The 17,674-nt window shown below is 42.5% G+C and overlaps 1 protein-coding gene across 1 annotated transcript; it reads right to left on the reverse strand.

The window, feature by feature from the left end:
• Positions 1–3,689: 3,689 nt before the first annotated feature.
• ccdc92ba (coiled-coil domain containing 92Ba) lies at positions 3,690–17,111 on the reverse strand. The gene is made up of 4 exons (XM_080888334.1): positions 16,663–17,111; positions 16,276–16,416; positions 11,555–11,602; positions 3,690–9,345 (listed from the first exon to the last, which is right to left on the reverse strand). Exons 2-4 carry the CDS (start codon positions 16,406–16,408, stop codon positions 8,612–8,614), a joined length of 915 nt encoding a protein of 304 aa, XP_080744460.1. The 5' UTR covers positions 16,409–16,416; positions 16,663–17,111; the 3' UTR covers positions 3,690–8,611.
• Positions 17,112–17,674: the final 563 nt, after the last annotated feature.

Below are 17,674 nucleotides of genomic sequence, written 5' to 3' on the forward strand. Positions count from 1 at the left end.
AAAAGTCACTGAAACAATCCATAGAGACACGATGGAACTCTAACTTTGACATGTTAAATTCTGTCTTGGAACAGTACGAAGACATTGCATCTGTGCTGACTGAGAGCAATAATTATGACAAGATCGGACGCATTAGCATCAGTACTCTTAAGTTACTAGTATCATTCCTAAAACCCTTCAAAGAGGCAACTGACGACTTGGAAACTGATAACACAGCTCCCAGTGCCTCACTTGTTCTTCCGTGGTCTGTGCGATTAATTGAGCACTGTACATCAGCCACAAAAGACCCTCTGCTCTCTGAAATTGCAACCGTCTGTGTAACACGGCTGAAAGAATTACTGTCAGCAGACAGCACTTCATCCCATTCTGTTCACATGCTTTATAAAATAGCAACCTTTCTGACACCAAATCTGCGAGGTCTGAGAATGTTAGATGAAAGAGGGCGACAGAATGTGATACAGGGAGTCAAGGAGATGATCGAAGATTTAAAGTTTGATCATGCACATGATGAGGATGTTGAACCAACACCTGCCAAAAGGCCTACTGTTCTTCATAAATTTTCAGATTGGGAGGAAGAGGAAGAATCATGTGGATCAAAATCACTAGATGTTCAGATTCAGGAGTACAGGACCATGAAACTTGAATTATCAAGTCAACAAAACATTTTGCAGTGGTGGAATTCCAACAGTTCCCAGTTCCCTGCCCTGAGCAACCTTGCAAGATTTGTCCTCTGCATCCCGGCAACGAGTGCACCTTCCGAGAGAGCATTCAGCCTTTGTGGTCGGATTTTGGAGGAGAGACGTTCAGTACTGAAACCCTCATCAGTCAGTGACATTCTTTTCCTGCATGGAAATTTAAAATAATTTGGATTTTTTAAGTAAGTTTCGTTCATTTGATTAATAGTTTATAATTTTGAGATGTCGTTTATTGTTGTATTTATATATGCATATTTTCTTTTGTAGGAGAGACCTTGAATTCGACATTGGGACATTTTTTCGTTAAACTGATAGTTTAAACAACCATTTAATTTCGCAGTGGCCAACTATTTTGTTCTTTTGTTTACAATTTTAAGTGACTTTTTTTTTTTCCCGACACTTTCCCTACTGTGTTGACAGAAAAATGTTACGTTTGTATTTTACATAAAAATAACAAGTAGGCCACAATGCTGTATTCGTTTTTATTTATTTTATTTTTGCAACACGTTTTCCATGTTAAAAGATAAATGTTGCATGTTGACAGATAAATGCATCTTGTTTAAGAAAAATAAATACAATCATTGCACAACCTGCAGTTTTATCTGTTATCTCTATTTTTTGGTGGTACCCCATTTAAATGTGAGATTTTGGAAACCAGATCTAAATTTAGCGGGAACAGTCGGGTCGGGTAGAAAATTATTCTAAGCGGGCAGCGGGTGAACAAAGACTGAATATACAGCGGGAGCGGTCGGGTGCGGTACAAAACCTTGCGGGAGCGGGCAGGAGCGGGACTAAAAAAACATTCCCGCGCAGACCTCTACCATGAGGCACCTGTTGTTGGTGCTTCACCAATAAAACAGAAGTGAATTCAGGTTGATTTCGCTGAACTTTAACAGTTTGACATAGAGATGGACCGATCCGATATTACGTATCGGTATCGGTCCGATACTGACCTAAATTACTGGATCGGATATCGGAGAAAAATAAAAAATGTAATCCGATCCATTAAATATCACGAAAGCGCCTCACAAAACTTTCAACACGCGGTAACTCACCTCAGAACGTTAGCACGTCGGAGCAGTATGCATCACGTGATAGAGCGGCTGTGGCATGCGGGACCTGTCGGTGGTCTGGATAGCATTTGGAGCTTCGCTAGCAACCCGGCATTTCATCTCCAACAAAGTTATCCCCGAGAGAAGTAAAGCAAGTGTGTAAGTCCATCTCTGAATGTTTGTAAAGCATTCCTGCGTTAAGCTTAACAAGCGACTGCCTCTCGCTCTCCGGCTGCTACTTCAATCATGAAACTGCTTAATGATCAGTTGATCGGCTTTTCTGTCGCGAGTCCGTCTCTCTTGTTTGTTTTTGGCCCACTTTGCACCAGAAAGAGGAAACCAGCGGCTGAACAACAGCAGCACGTTTAAGCTTGATCAGCTGTTGTTAGAATGTATTTAATATTACTTTCTACACCAGGATCTTTTTCTACGTATCTGACGGCTGTAACTGTGCAGGGGCGGATCTAGCAAAGTTTAGCCAGGGGGGCCGATAGGGCATGAACAGGGAAAAGGGGGCACAAAGACATACTTTTCTTTCTTATTCTCATTTAAGATGTCTCGCTTTTAATTATTTAATATTTATCTGAATCTTACACCCAAAGTTTTAATCTGATGTAAAATGTATAGAAGTCCATTACTGTATATAGTGACTATTAAGTCTAATATATATACCCTAGTAAGCTATAGTACTTTTTCCTTTGGGAATGTACCATCTGTGCAGTCTGCAATTTTGTTGAAGAAAGATGTTGAATCTATTTAATATTTCTTGAAAAAGAATTGATTTCCGTGCATTTTTTTTCACACTGCATCAAATTAAGGTTGATTACGTCAATTAAGCATCATGAGGTGGAGCGTGAGGGGTGGTTCCCTATTTTTTTATTTATTTATTTTTGTTGTTGCTGGGAGTTGGAACCCTGTTAGTTAGGTTGCTTAATATTTATGCTAAGTACTCTTTAAAATACCAGAATAGGGAGGATGGTGTAGGTTTAAGTTTATTAGATTGATCAGTATTGCTGAACTATGAAATTTTTTTTTTTGCATACAGGTATAACAGAATAGCTTTAGTGTAGTTGTTGTTTTAAACTTGAGTATGAACTTATACAAAATGCAGCAAGATATTTAAAAAACAGTTTTGTTGATTAAAAAACACTATATCGGATTCATATCGGTATCGGCAGATATCCAAATTTATGATATCGGTATCGGACATAAAAAAGTGGTATCGTGCCATCTCTAGTTTGACACAGACACATGAGCTTGTGTCACTCACACTAGCTCCTCACTTCCAGCAGCTCACTGAGATTCATCTATCCATCCATCCATCCATCTATCCATCCATCCATCCATCCATCCATCCATCCATCCATCCATCCATCCATCCATCCATCCATCCATTCTCTATTACTTTTCCAGGTTTGAGTCGCAAAGACAGCAGTCTAAGCAGAGAACCCTCTCACCCCAGCCACCTTTTCCAGCTCATCCGTTGAGTGACATTGAGTTGTTCCCAACCCAGTCAAGAGATATAATTGCTCCAGCGAGGTCTTGGTCTGCCCTGAGACAACCTCCCAGTAGGACATGCCCCAAACACCTCGCCTAGGAGGTAAATGGACTGGCATTAGTAAATGTTTTTCCAGTCAGTTTAAGCCCTCAGAGCTGTTTCTTACTAAAAATCTCATTCTGCGTTCACACACACATTCATGTAAGCAAATCTTTTTTTATTGTTACACACTTTTAACCTAACAATCTCACACAGTCTCAGTCCGATGATGTGTTAGGGTCAACTCGGGGTTCAGTATAAGTCCAAGGATACTTTGACATGTGAACTAGGGGAGCTAAGGGATCGGCCTTCGGGTTAGTAGACAAGCCACTCTTCCTCCTGAGCCACAGCCACTTTCTGTTCATACATAAAGTGCACAAAGTATCTGCTTTCTGCTAGGAAGACTGCCTGCTCATCCATGCAGACACAGACAATATGTTACACATAACCTGACACATGCAAAGTTGGGCTAGCCTGCATGCTTTCTGAGCATTCAGCGAAATCAACCTGAATTCAATTCTGAAAAGGATAAGCAGCAGAGACGGGTTGATGGTTTTACCACATTGTTTAGAGACAGAAACTAATCACATATTTTAATAGTAATATTTTACCGTGTAACAGACCCATTGATGCTCATTCCCACATCAAAGGAAACTATAATAATACATGAATACAAAATAATTTAATCACTTTATTGACAAAGCAAGAAGCAGACTCGACAACCTTCCAATTTATTTGGGTTATGGGTACAGTAAATCACTGTAGGAAGCAAACACAGTATATGCGGTAATCAGTCATTAGCAAATAACAACCCAGAGCAACCTCTCTCTGTTTTGCATGTTGGGTATTATTGCTAGAAACCACATAACACATCAAACGAGATGCTTCACGGTGCCCTGAAAATGCTTCTGTAAGTCGGAAAATCAACCAGGAGTCACCACAAAGACCTGGAAGAGTAAAACTGACAGAGATGCTGCTGTCATGTGACCGATATGAGGATTAGAGTCACATGAGTGTTTTGAAAGATGGAAGACGTTCTCTGCGGATGTGTGCAGATCATTACCGTTTGTTTGCATGATGTGAGATATAGTATGCTATGCTCTGAGGCAGTGAAGATTTTGTTGAAAGAAAGACATCTTCGTTAGGCGTCGCACAGTTTGTCTTTGTGCTAATTTCAGTGGTGGGCCTCTTTGGCTCATTAGCGTTTTCCCTCAAGGCAGACAAACAAGTCGTCAGTCTCTGAGTTGTAAGAACTGTAGCAAAGATGCGTACAGCAGCCAGTATTTTGATGTTACATAAAAAGCATGGATCATCTGCTGTGAAATCTATTAAACTGATGATTACAGGTGAATGGAGAGTTGAATCTACCTGGATAGGAGGTGCAGTGATTAACTCATGGAGTCTAACAGTCTAAAGCTCAGTTTTCCCTGTCAGAGAAACTGTTTTGGACAAGACAGCTTTGCACTTATATCACCGACTATCTCATAAAACTTGAGGAAGAATAGTGCACACGGTCATGCTAATGGCTTCCCAGCTAAGAGGTGAATGGAAACCCTTGTCATGTTCGCATTTCTTTGCTAAAAAACAAAACAAAAGAAAACAAAAGAAAGAAAAAGTGTACTTCACTCAGGTTGCATCCAGACCTTTTCAGGTGGCATAAGAATATGCCGATTTACTCACCGCTGCGTCACGTGCAACATATCATTGAATCCCTTAACATTTAGCGTAGCAACTCATCTCATAAAGAGTCAGTGACAAAACTTTAAAATGGAACAATCCATCGGACAGTTCAGAAAAAAAATAAAGCGAAAACACTGTGAGCTGAAAAATTACAAAGATAGAAACTCTTTTCACGCCTCAAATGTCCTTACACCAGCTGACCTCACCTACTCATAATATATAAATATACAATATATATTGCTTTATTAATAATAGTCCTACAAACATGATGCTAAGCCGCTAACCGGTGGCTTAGGAGTGAAAGAAAATCTTTACAATCAAATTCAGTCTTACAGGAAGACTCGCATCAAGCTGCGGTTACTCAGTTAGGTTATGGCTCAAGGAAAGCATTGAAGAAAAACTGTGATCTGACTTATATGCAAACCCCAACCAGAGTTGTATAAAAGGAAACCATCCGTTAAGTAAAGACTTGTAGTTTCCTTTGAGTCCGCGTGCACGTTTATTACATCACGACTCCTCTTATATATTATAAGGCAGTAGTTGCAGTGTATATGATGGTAAAGTCATAAACGGGCGCCGTTAATGCAAGCCGTAGCATAAAAGGTTGATTTCACCTGCTTGCTTCATGCTGTTTGCTCATTGTTTCACTAGGGGCCACCATATGCATGTGTTTTGATAACAGAGGGTAACAGCCACTGCATCCGTGTGCACTCACAAGGCTAGTTTGGGAATTTGTTAAATGTGTTTTTAAAAAAATGTGAAAGGAAATTCCATCAAAACAATCATCCGGCTCTTCAGTGTAAGACACATCATCAGACACATCATCAGACACATCAAGAAATCTAATTTTTTTTCCTGAGGTAAAAAAAAAGAAAAAAAAGAAAAAAAAAGTGAAACAAAACAACACAAGACCCTCAAACACAAATATGCCGAAGAAGGCGTCGTACGTGTGTGTTTTCTGTACACAGCCCACACCTGAGTAAAGTGCACAGTCCAGTGAGTCAGAACTGATTATCACCAGCATGTGGCCTGTTTACACGCAAAGCAGGCCCTGCAAAGGAAAGGCAGCACACCACCCCAATCCATCACTTCTTAAAACATACAGACTGAAGTTTCATGTGGCTGACCGCTCCTCCTTTAGAGACAGGCACTGATAAAATATACTGTGTACCTTAAAGGAATTAAGTTAGTTATTTTCAAATTGTATCTCTACCGCTATTTAAAAATGAATGACAAGTTGTGATGCTTTCTTAGTAATGTAGTGATAATATTTTGTCTTTTTCTAATGTTTTTTTAACCTGTTGGCTGAGATTGATGTAGACAAACAAAAGTCTAATGACCTTTAGTACCTTTCAGGACTTCAGATTTGCACGATTCACAGTTCAAAATAATTCTTCTTCATCTTACACTTGCCCTCATCCACTGACTGAAACAAGCTGTTGTAGCTCCTTACCCTTTAAGCCAGCCTTCTTCTGATTGGTTGCCTCTCATAAGCAGAAGGTTTGGACGATAGGTGGGTGGAGCCTGAGAGGACCACATAAGGATATCTCCTCCCTTCATCATGCAGAGGCAGTAGACTGAGCTTTTGCCTTACATACAGTACTTAAGAAATGTATTAGACCACCGCCCAGTGTAAGGTTTATGCCTCAGCTGCCCTAAGCGAACAGTATCTGTAACTAATTTTTTTTTAATGTTTCTGTAATGGTTAATATTCTGTATGCACATTTTTAATGCTAAAATATAATTATTGTCGTCAATTATTACTTTCAAATCAGCTGCTGTAGAAAAAAAAAGTATAAAAACAATATTAAAGCACATTATATTTTTTTGGTTGAGATGCCAAATTGTATTAATTTACTTGCATTCCTGAACAGAATTTTTGGTGATCTAATAAATTTGCTTAGAACTGTATTTACAACAAAAATAATTAAAAAAAAAGCATAATAGGTCCACTCTAAAACAGCGGTCCCCAACCTTTTTTGCGCCACGGATTTGTGTCCGGTTTATGTCCGACAATATTTTCACAGACCGGCCTTTAAGGTGTCGCGGATAAATACAACAAAATAAAACCTGTACAAAAAAAGACGATTTATTCATAACACACGGGAAAAGACACAGGGAAACCAAGTTAACGATAAAACGATAAAAAAATAATGATAAAAACCGATAACAACCCTGAAAACCGGGTTAGGGTTAGCCTCGACTCTCGCGGCCCGGTACCAAACGACTCTTGGACCTGTACTGGTCTGTGGCCCGGGGGTTGGGAATCGCTGCTCTAAAGTGTATCATGATCTGGTCACTAACCAGAACAGTGAAGGCGGGCTGTGGGAAAACGCTTTGTTGTTAGTTGAAACACTGATTGGCTGCTTTGCACATGGCAACAGTTTGCCTTCAGGCTTTCTGTGATGTGGGTGACATTGTTAAACAGGTGTACTCTGACTCAAACCAGCCTTGTAGCTTTGTTGCCCAAACGTAACCAGGCTGCTGTTAGGGAGTGTTTCTCAAACAGGCATTCTGCTGGTTACAGAGAAGAGTTTAGGGCCAGATTTATTAAAAAGGGCAAAATAGCGTGCTTTACAAAAGTTGCGCTGCTTTTTGAACGGTCAATTTCAGCATCAAGTTAAAAAAAATAAGACCTGCTTTTATTCTGTGTTAAATATCGGCACAATTAAAAGTAAATTGCATTATTAAATTAGTGTGCGTGCTTGATTTAAACATTCTCCTTCTTATATTTTGCACCTTGAGAAGGGAACTCCCAAAATTACATATTTAATATCAACATATCACAGGCAATCTTGTCACTGTGATCTCTTTCTGGATGCTGATAGTACTTTTTACTGTGCCGGGCAACATTTTAGTAACTCTGGCAGTTAGTGCCTGTTGAGTGAGCATGATATTCATTTTAGACACGGCCTTGATGCCAGGTAAAACTGACAGAGATATCTAAAGTCTGCTGTGAAAATGTGATTTGTACCGTGCAGTTATTTAAAGCAAGTTTCCTTAAAAATCGTTGCCTGGACTGATTACTTCTGTTTTTCAGATTACACCGGGGACTTTGATGCATGGCTATGGATTTTTTCCAAAAAGAAGTAAAAAAAACAACCCAAAAAACCCAACAACAACAACAAACTATGTATGTTTCTATTCAAAGTGAGGAATTTCCTGGGGATCAATCGTTTTTTCATGTGCCTACCACCTCAGATATATTCAGCTGTGCCGCACGCAAACACTCAGCCACCTAGGGTGATTTATGAAGGGCCTTTAAAGGTCACAGCTGCCTGGGTAACACAACTACCACAGCAGCTTCTAGTCCACTCTAAATGACTGCTACCACGGTCAAACTCAAACCAAGAAGGGGGGGCTACCATAAAATAAGGCCCCGCAGTATGCAGAGAGTATCTGACAGCAGTGTAAACAATTCCTTCTAGTTTAAAAGACTGACCTAAAGTGACACTTACTGACTTTTGCGAGTTATTTAAGGTTACTTCAAAGTTCATATTTTAAAAAGAGCGTATAGTGAGTGTGATATAATAAAATAGCTAAAACCAGTCTCAGTGTGGATTCAGTCAAGGTGCAGAACAACAGTTATCACCATTAACAGTCTGACAGATGATACAGTGGTTGAAATGCACATGTCACAGTAGTTACTAATCTGCTTGCGTCTCCGCAGCGGGAGGCGCTGCTGCTGAAGACACCAGTCTAGCAGCTTCATCTTGGGGCTCCACTGGCCCTTCCCCACCCCCTGCCCCTTCATCGTCCTCCTCTTCTTCCTTCTCCATGCCCAGTGGAGGCTGTCTTTGTGCCGCACTGTGCCTGGAGCGGGCCCTGTGTCTTCGAGGGTGGAGGAAGAGAGCAGGGTCCGGCATGGCTGTGGGCTCTGCAGGGCCCGTCACTTTCTCTGTCGGCACACACTCTCGGGAACGCTCAACTCTCGAGGAAGCCCTAGCGCTCTTACGTTTTGGTTTAACCACAGGAGAAGAAGGCGAAGCTCCTGAAAGCATCTGTGGAGAAACTGTGGAGTTATACTCAGCACCGTACTGGAGCCCCTGGTTGTTGGCCCTGGAAAGCAGGCCCTGCCTCTGCTGCATCCGCTGCTGGTGCAGTTTCTGCCTCGCAGCGTGCAGCTGGAAGGAGAGGTATGCCGCAGCCTCGGTTTGTTTCTGCAGCTCCGTGTTAAGGACGGTCGAACAGTGGCTGCGGCTTTTCAGCTCCTCCAGAAAATGGCGCTCTTTTTGCTTGAGATTGGCTCTGAGAACTCCCACCAAAGCCCCTTTCTGAGTGAGCTCCTTCCTAAGCTCTCCCAAGGCGCACTCCTTTTCTGCCAGGCGGTTTTCAACCTCCAGACTGCGAGCTTCCAAGAGCTCCTCTTCCTCCTGCAATTCTGATGCAGACCAGAAATGCAAATTATGAACATGTAGAGTTTCAGAATAAAGTTTGTTTCACATTTATGGAAACCTCTCTGGTATGCAACATACTCTCCTCTGTTTTACCATCCATCAATCCATCTTCTGTTGTAGAGACACCCAGACCTCCCATGTCCCACCCATCTCAACTGTTGAGGTGCTCCCTCATAACATCATTATCCATTTTTTTCCTACCACAGGGCCTCCTCCCAGTTTACCATGCCCAAAATACTTCATTTAGGAGGCGCCAAAACAGCTCCTTTAAATCTGGAGGAGCAGCATTAACTCTGAGCCACTCCTAAGTGACCGAGCTCCTCAGTCAATCTCTAAGGAGCCCAGACACCCTTCAGAGGAATCTCATTTTCTGCCGCTTGCATCAGCAATCGAATTATTTTGGTCACTACCCACAGCTGATGGCCATAACAGCGCAGATCGACCAGTAAATCGTCAGATTTGCTGTGAAGCTCAGCTGCGTCATCACCATGAAGACAGAGCTGAGCTGAGACCGGTACAGCATCCACATTACTGCAGACGCTGCACCGATCCATCTGTCAATCTCCTGCTCTCATTTCCATCCTGGGGTGGGCATCCCACCATTTTTCTTTATGTGATAAAATAATCAGAATGATTTTTTTCTGGAGAAATATAAACATTTTCTCCTGACCTAAAAAATGAAAAGATAAATATTTTCTGATTGATAAATAATCAAAATTCTCGATCAATCACTTTTTTTTGGTCAGTGGATCAAACTAATATTGTCCTCGTTTCCATTCTGATGTTTGATAATGAAGGGTCGTTTTTTGTGAGGCCGTTCGGTCCATATTATGGGAAGATCTGTGTGTTACTGTGATATTTGATATCTTTAATATGTCCTGCCCACTGCAGGCCGACTGATGCTCACATGCCGAATTTGTGGATCAGAGAAAAACAGAAGCTACAGCTTGATTCATGTGTTTCACTTCTTATCACCAAAGCAGAGCTAATGCTGCTCCATAAGCATTTATATTCTGTACAGTATGCAAAGCTTGTCCTCACAACACAGTCCCACATTTAAACAGACTGCACAGACACAGACTTTCATTCAGGCTTTGAAAGCTTTGAAATTGGGGGTCCAAACTGTAACATCTTGCAGCTTATGGTATCCCATTCATGTAATTTCTCTGTCCATGACAGGCCTTTTATTGGGTTTCATCTCTGTTACTCATTTATTTCTTTATTTTCTCCATTTTTCTTACAGGATCGATCCTCTGAAGGCCGACCGGCTTCTCTTTCGCCCATCACCACACCCCACCTAAACTCATACGCCTGCTATAGAACTACCTAATGTGAACTTTACGTCCATCCATACGCCTCCATGTCTGCAGCTGACTGCACTCTGCCGCCTTTCCTTTTGCCTTAATTGCCCTCCTCTCTCCCCCTTGTTACTTCTCTCCTTTCTTTTCCTCTCTTGTTTCCTACATCTCCTTCTCTCTCGCTCTCAGCAAAATCTGTAAGTGGACACCCCCACCGGGACCTCGAGGAAAAAAGGAGAGCAGAAGACGAAAAAAAGAGGATGGATCAATTTGCCGGGGTGAGGAGGAGAACACAGGGCTGTGCTGCATGATGTATCGTGAGTGGGGGGATAACCTGACCTGGATAAAGTAGATGGGATCTAATGGCTGAGTAATGCAGCCAGGCACAACTCCTCCCCCCTGCCTCCCGCACTCTTTACAAGCACACGCACATTTATACAGCCTTTTGACTGCTCTTTCTGGAGTCTGTCTCCAATTCGCTGAGACAAAATGGTGCCTCTTTCTGCACTGAGCCACCTTCACGAGGTACGCTTTAGCCGCTGAGACAGTTTCTTCATCTTACGTGTGAAGCTGTAGCATCTTTTTACACACGTGGCTTTACCAGAGACTCCTCCCTCCTGAAGAGAGAGGCAGCGGTGGCCGACAAAGATCTGTTCCCTGGAGGATGCAAGGGTGGAAGCATGGAGAGAGACAGGGGTCATCTGGGGGTTAAAGCTGAGTATGGGGAGGGTGAGTGAAAACTAGCTCGGGGAGATGTAAACATGTGGCTGTCTTTGTGTCCTCAAAGCCAAAAAAAGATGACAAAAATCCAAGAGGCACGAACACAGTCAGGCACGGCAGAGAGAGGAGAACTAGGGAGAGCCTGTGAAGGGAGCGTATGTGAACTCAAACATACCTATTTGACTCCTGCCCGGAGGCTTCATCTTCAACTCGCTTGTCAACTCTGAAAAATGCAAGAGACACACAAAGACAGCGGGAAGAGAGAGAAATCAAAAAATCTGAGATTAAACGCAGGCGATCAGAGTCTTGTTAAAGCTGTATGCTGACAGTTTGTGTTTGCTGCTGCTGGTGGTTAACATAACAGATGCTCGATGCAGTACATCCTCGGCGAGCTCATGCATAATTTATGAAACAAAATCTGAAACTTTACATCAAAGACTGAGTGCTAGAGACTGCCACAGTCTGGATCTGTAAGGACACATTTGTCATATTATCATTTTATTTTATTATCCTTGTTATGGATAGGCGTAGCTTTGGGTCACGTGGTGTCTGTAATAGTGATTGCTATATCACCTGTTCACGGCCCGAGGGAAATTTTGTGAATGAGTGGGTGATGGGGGAAGTCGACTTTTGCTGACCGCTCAAGCTTGGAATGTTTTTGATCACTGTTTTTCTACGGATTTTAAGGATTTGATAACAAATAAAGGAGTTTTAACTTGGAACTTTGACTAACGTTTTAAACAGTGGGCGCATCAACATTATTCCCCTATTCAGCTGCTCGGCGACTCAAAGGCTTGAAAGTCGCCAACAATCCTTATTTTTGGGATATAGGAGTGAAATCAGCATGGTGGAAAAAGCTGCTTTTGACTGCTTTTCTGATGTATATTTTGTTTTACCAGCTATCTCTCTGCAAGCTTGATTTGGCAAATCCAACCCCAAAAGTTTTTCGTGCCACCTCCGGGGATCTTTTGCTTCTTAAACAAACGTGTAAACCACTACACTGTGGAGCCACTCTCAGTGTAATCAGAATATATTTAAATAAAAATGCAATCCCCGTGAGCTGTGCCACATTTAATAAAACATCCGATGAAGCTAAACATCCTGTCATGCTTTGTACGAGAGAATCATTTCAACTTAAAGCCACAGCTTACAATCATATCATTAAAAGTACCTTTACATTATTTTAATAGTTCTTTTTTCCCCCCTTGTATAGCACTTGAGTGAAGATGTGCATCTCTCTGTTGTATCTGTGTCTGCTGTATGCTTTGTCTGGCTTTTATGTCTCACATTAGGCGCTCGCCTTTGAGTCCATTTCACTTGAGCCATAAAAGCAAAGCAAGCAGATTAGAGGCACTAGAAACTCAGCAGCTTTTCTGGACAATAAAACGCATCTGATCAAAAGATCAAGCCATTAATGCCTTTTTTAGGGGTATATCAGGCAGGAGCAACAGTCTCGAATAGTGGCAGTGAAGTTAAAAGATGCTCAGTGTGATATGCAGCATATTTTTAGATGGATAAAATAAAGCATTTCTGATATGTTAAGATAATGTGTCAGACTGAAGTATTCAGTCGTTCAGTGATTTTTGGACTATATTTCTGCATATAAGTGAGTGCAGAGGGGCAGACTGCTGGTTGTGTCTGTCCTGTCAGTCATCTCGACGGTCATCCACAGCAGCCTGACTGCAGCAGGAAAATCTCCACATTCAGCCTTTTTCTGCACACACCACAACACAGAGAGCGGTGCTTCATTTAATTCCCCCGTGACCAGAAAAACTCTTATTCTCTTGAGATATTCGAGTTTATTTAAGTCAGAAATTATGAGCAGTGAACTTCAGGCTTTTTTTTGATGGAAGAATTTGCAGTGTATACAGAACAGGCTGTACCATCATGTGCGTGTGGCTTGGTTATCCCTAGCCTTTCTTCTCCTCTTGCTCTCTCTGTCACACCCTCTCTCCTTCCCTCTGCAGTCAGCATACTGTAGCACACCCACCCATGCAGCTGGCATGAAGAGAGAAAGACAGATGGGGGGTGTGAGGGTGGAGGGTTGGGAGTTAAAGAAGGAAGGAAGGTAGGCGTGAAAAAGAAAAGGGGAGCTCCAGAAAGGCACACTCAGTGATTGCACCCAAATGTGAGTGACTTCGAAAGCATCTTATTTTCTAGTTATCACCCTCATTCACAGCTTCCATGAGCCTTGAAACTCCGTGAAATTCATTTAGCAGCGGGGGAGCACAGAATAAGCGTAACTCTAAGAATTATTCCTGACACAATGAAAATCAGTCACTCAGCACATTGCAATATCCAGCGTGTGCAACACTTTGTAGGTCAGTCTTATCTCCTGCAGCCTGACTGAGCGTTCAAGGCTTTTGTTTAGTCGATTCAACCTTGAACGTTGGAAAGATATCTGGAAGGACAAATGCAACTCGTTTCTGGGATGCACAAAAAACGCATTAGACCAGACAGGAAGACCTCATTTACAAACAGTGATGCAGCTTGTAGCTCATGAAGAGAGAAGCGCCTTTATGTGCTGATTAGGAAACTCTTGGAGTTGAGAACAGTGAAAAAAAAGAAAAAAGGCAGAACTAACGTGCACAACAACACTGTCAGCCCAACCTTGCAGTAACCTTCCACGCTTTATTAGTGAGCTGGCAGGGTACACCTCTGAGTCCTGCAAACTGCATTAGCCTATCTGTTCTTCACTGCCTCAAGTTACAAATAAAAACGTTCAGCAAAGAAAACTAACTAATCCGTGACAAGCAAATATTCAAAGACCACGGACAAAAAAAGCGACATCTCTCCTCCTTTCCTTTTCCTCGCTTGTTCAGATACATACGACTGTTTGATCTTTGCCTTAAAAAGACATTTGCATGGAAAACCTTTTAACAGCTTTTCCACTCTGGCCTGACGGCATTGTGAGAAGCTTTAAAGATGTTCAGCAGCAACAGCTGCTGAGTATTGTTTTTAGTGAGTGCAATCCCACAGAAACCTCTGAGGAATGTGGAAATTAAAGGCAACAGCAAACTGGAGTGAGGAGAGCAGGCCGATGCCACCAACTGCTGAGGAAAGATGATTTATTTGTGTACACGTACTTCTGGGGGCAGAAATGCACTGTACTGTCTTTACGCAGGTTTGGCCTCGTTTCCTTGCAGCTGACAGAAATATGACTGAAGCTCCATGTGGACCAAAAAAAAACAAAAACCCACTGCTATAAACAATCTGTAAGAGCCCCACATTACAGTGGGAGAGCCCACAGAAACAAAAGGAAAGGAAGAGGAGGAGATGGCAAAGAGCAGGCCAGCTCTCTCTCTGTTGGTGGTGTCATTGCCACACGCAGCTGCACTGAGCAGATGTGACATGTGTGCGGGAGAAACACAAAATAATGGACCCAGCCCTTCCCCCATCCTCCTCCACCCCCTGCAATCCTCTTCGTATGGATTACTAAAGCTATAGGACCCATGGACTCATTACAAAGCACGTGTATTTCTGTGTCTGTCAATTAACTAATGTGTGTGCTGCTGGTTGTGCACTGGGGACAAAAAACTGTTCACATAACAGGATTCACGTCCCAACCAATGATGATCTATTTTAGGCTTTTAAGCTAGAATTATTATAACAGGGTTGATGGTTAGCCAGAAATAAACAAAAACATCTCCACAAGAAGGCTAATACCAGACTGTGTGTGTGTGTGTGTGTGTGTGTGTGTGTGTGTGTGTGTGTGTGTGTGTTTTCATGTGCATCTGGATGCTTGATTAAATGGAAGAAGGCACCATCCATTAGGCACCAAACAGGAAATGATGCAATCTACAGGAATTGTAGCATGACATCATCATGTAAGCATTGTCTGGCACTGAGTGGTGCTGCAGACACACATTAGAAGAACAATGAGGACACACACACACACACACACACACACACACACACACACACACACACACACACACTGGCTTTAGCTCAGTGGATGTGTCTCCTTAAAAAAATTAAATGTTATAATTCAGTGAAATCAGGGAAATGACAGGATCAAAATATCAGAGTGTCTGATGGTTTATTGTGAGGTTAAAACCCCATTCAAAGAAGGCTGTTTTCCAAAATCTCAGTAAATCCTTTCTCTGAGGGTAAAAGGTCAATTAGATTGGTCTTAGCTGATTAATAAAGAGCTGCAGAACACCAGCAATGCCTAAAGAGGATTAGCCAAAAGGATTCTTAAATTAAATATGAACTCATAAGACCGCAAACGATTAAAAATTAAAATGTACATTACAAATGTACCTTCCAGTGTCCACTCGGTACTTTTTTTGGGAGGGGTTTTAATTTTTTTTTAAACACATCTTGGACACTCAGACATTGTGTATCCTCACATCTTATATTCTATAAAGTAACAGAAGTCATTTAAAATAAACATATAGCAGAAACCCAAGAGGAAAACTGATTTAACCTCGTAGGACCTGGCTTCCACATATGTGGTCATCACATTTTGGGTTGTCTAGACCAAAATACTAAATCTTGCTCTACAAGGGCCTGATATCCACTTACGAGGACATTATACTGCCACTGTTCTGTCGAAATTTAAAACAAATGTCCTGATATGTGGATCTCATTTTTCTCAGAAGCAAAAATCATGTAAAAAAAAAAAATAAAAAAAAAATAAAAAAATCTGGTAATTCTTTGTTTTTGCATTCATCAGGTCCCAATCAGTCCAAATAGCAAAGAGAATTTAAAAATGCATGCCATGAAAGAGTTCGGGTCTTAGGAGGTTAAAGAAGCCAGGAAGTACTCCTGCTGATTCTCTAAAGGCCATGTGGTTAAATATATTTTTAGCGTCAGTAGAAGTAGGGGGTCAGGTAGAGTTTTTTAGGGCTTTACTTTCAAAAACAGCAGCAACAGCAGCTGAGAACCCCTCACCTGTGCATCGTTTCTGCAGGGAAAGGATCTCCAGGTGAAGACCATGGAGCATGGAGAGGTGCTCCTTCCTGAGGAACACCATGCTCCTCTCCACACCCTCTATCTGCTGAGACAAACTCCTCTCATCGCCCATGGCTGAGTCTAAAGAGACGAGAGAAGGGGAGAGAATCTGCGTTTACTCCTGCCAGACACTAACTTAGAAATTCAGATTACAACCTAGGAGCTCCAGCGGCTCCACGTAACTTTGTCTTCAGTGGGAAGTGCCCGCTCGGAATTGAGGTCATGCTGGAGCTATAAATAAGGCATTGATAACCAAAAAAAAAAAATCAAGCCTGACCGATAACCTCGACTTATATTTCATTAGATAATATAAGTGTCCCTGCTTACCTTAAATTGACGTTAAGTACCAAAATGTGAAGAAATGTGATTTGCTAGCGTTATAAATACGTCCTCCGGTCCGAGCATGCTGGCCTCCGGCGTCGGTCCAAATCCTGCGGGCTGCCGCATTCACCCAGACATTTTATCTGGAGCGTTTAAGTGCTTTTCAGCAGCATGTGACGCTGTTTGATCAGAGGAAGAGCAGGAGGAGGAGGCTGGATGGGTGCGTAAAAATGCAAAACGACGCATGGCACCGCGATCCGCCGACACCAAAAACAATCCCTGCTGAAACATCTGCAGGGTCGATCATCAGCAGCAGGAACATGAAGCTGCTTTGAAAACCGACGAGCAAAGTGCGCAGTCCATTTTTTTTCTTAACGTGCGCACCTTTCCTCCGCTCCCACCAACTGAGGCGTCATCGAGCTGCTGGATGAGCAGCGAGTTGAAGACGGTGATGAAAACAAGCCATCGTGACCAGAACACGCGAGAACATCGTACGACGGGGTCAGTCCGCCAGCTGATTGGCTGAGCGGCACATCACCGCTCCGAGTCGACTCTGTGGAGCAGCGGTCCCCAACCCCCGGTCCTCGGACCGGTACCGGTCCGTGAGTCGTTTGGTACCGGGCCGCGAGAGCTGAGGCTCAGGTGTGAAATGTATAGTTTTCAGGGTTTTATCGGTTTTCAGCGTTATTTTGTTATCGTTTACTCGGTTTTCCTGGGTCTTTTCACGTGTGTTATGAATAAATTTTCTTTTTTTCGGTACCGGTACTAGTTTTATTTTGTTGAATTTATCCGCGACACCTTAAACGCCGGTCCATGAAAATATTGTCGGGCATAAACCGGTCCGTGGCGCAAAAAAGGTTGCCCGCTGCTGTGGAGGATCAAGGCGCAGCTCGTGCGTGTGAAGACGCGAAACTTTAAAGCCTCGCGTGCACGAAGCGTGTTTGCTTTGTGCACTTTAATAAAAGGATGCGCGTGATTCCAGCACCGTGGACAGCGAGACACTGCTGCAGTGGTTCTC

The sequence above is a fragment of the Rhamphochromis sp. 'chilingali' genome (genome assembly GCF_963969265.1).
Source record: "Rhamphochromis sp. 'chilingali' genome assembly, chromosome: 8".
In the NCBI taxonomy this organism is placed as follows: domain Eukaryota; kingdom Metazoa; phylum Chordata; class Actinopteri; order Cichliformes; family Cichlidae; genus Rhamphochromis; species Rhamphochromis sp. 'chilingali'.

What these genes read in the sequence shown, in the direction of transcription:
- ccdc92ba (XM_080888334.1), bottom strand. Translation starts at nt 16,408, where the DNA reads ATGGGCGATGAGAGGAGTTTGTCTCAGCAGATAGAGGGTGTGGAGAGG. An exon ending in CCTGCAGAAACGATGCACAG is followed by an intron (nt 11,603 to 16,275) that starts GTGAGGGGTTCT and finishes TGCATTTTTCAG; the next exon opens with AGTTGACAAGCGAGTTGAAG. An exon ending in TCCGGGCAGGAGTCAAATAG is followed by an intron (nt 9,346 to 11,554) that starts GTATGTTTGAGT and finishes GGTCTGCATCAG; the next exon opens with AATTGCAGGAGGAAGAGGAG.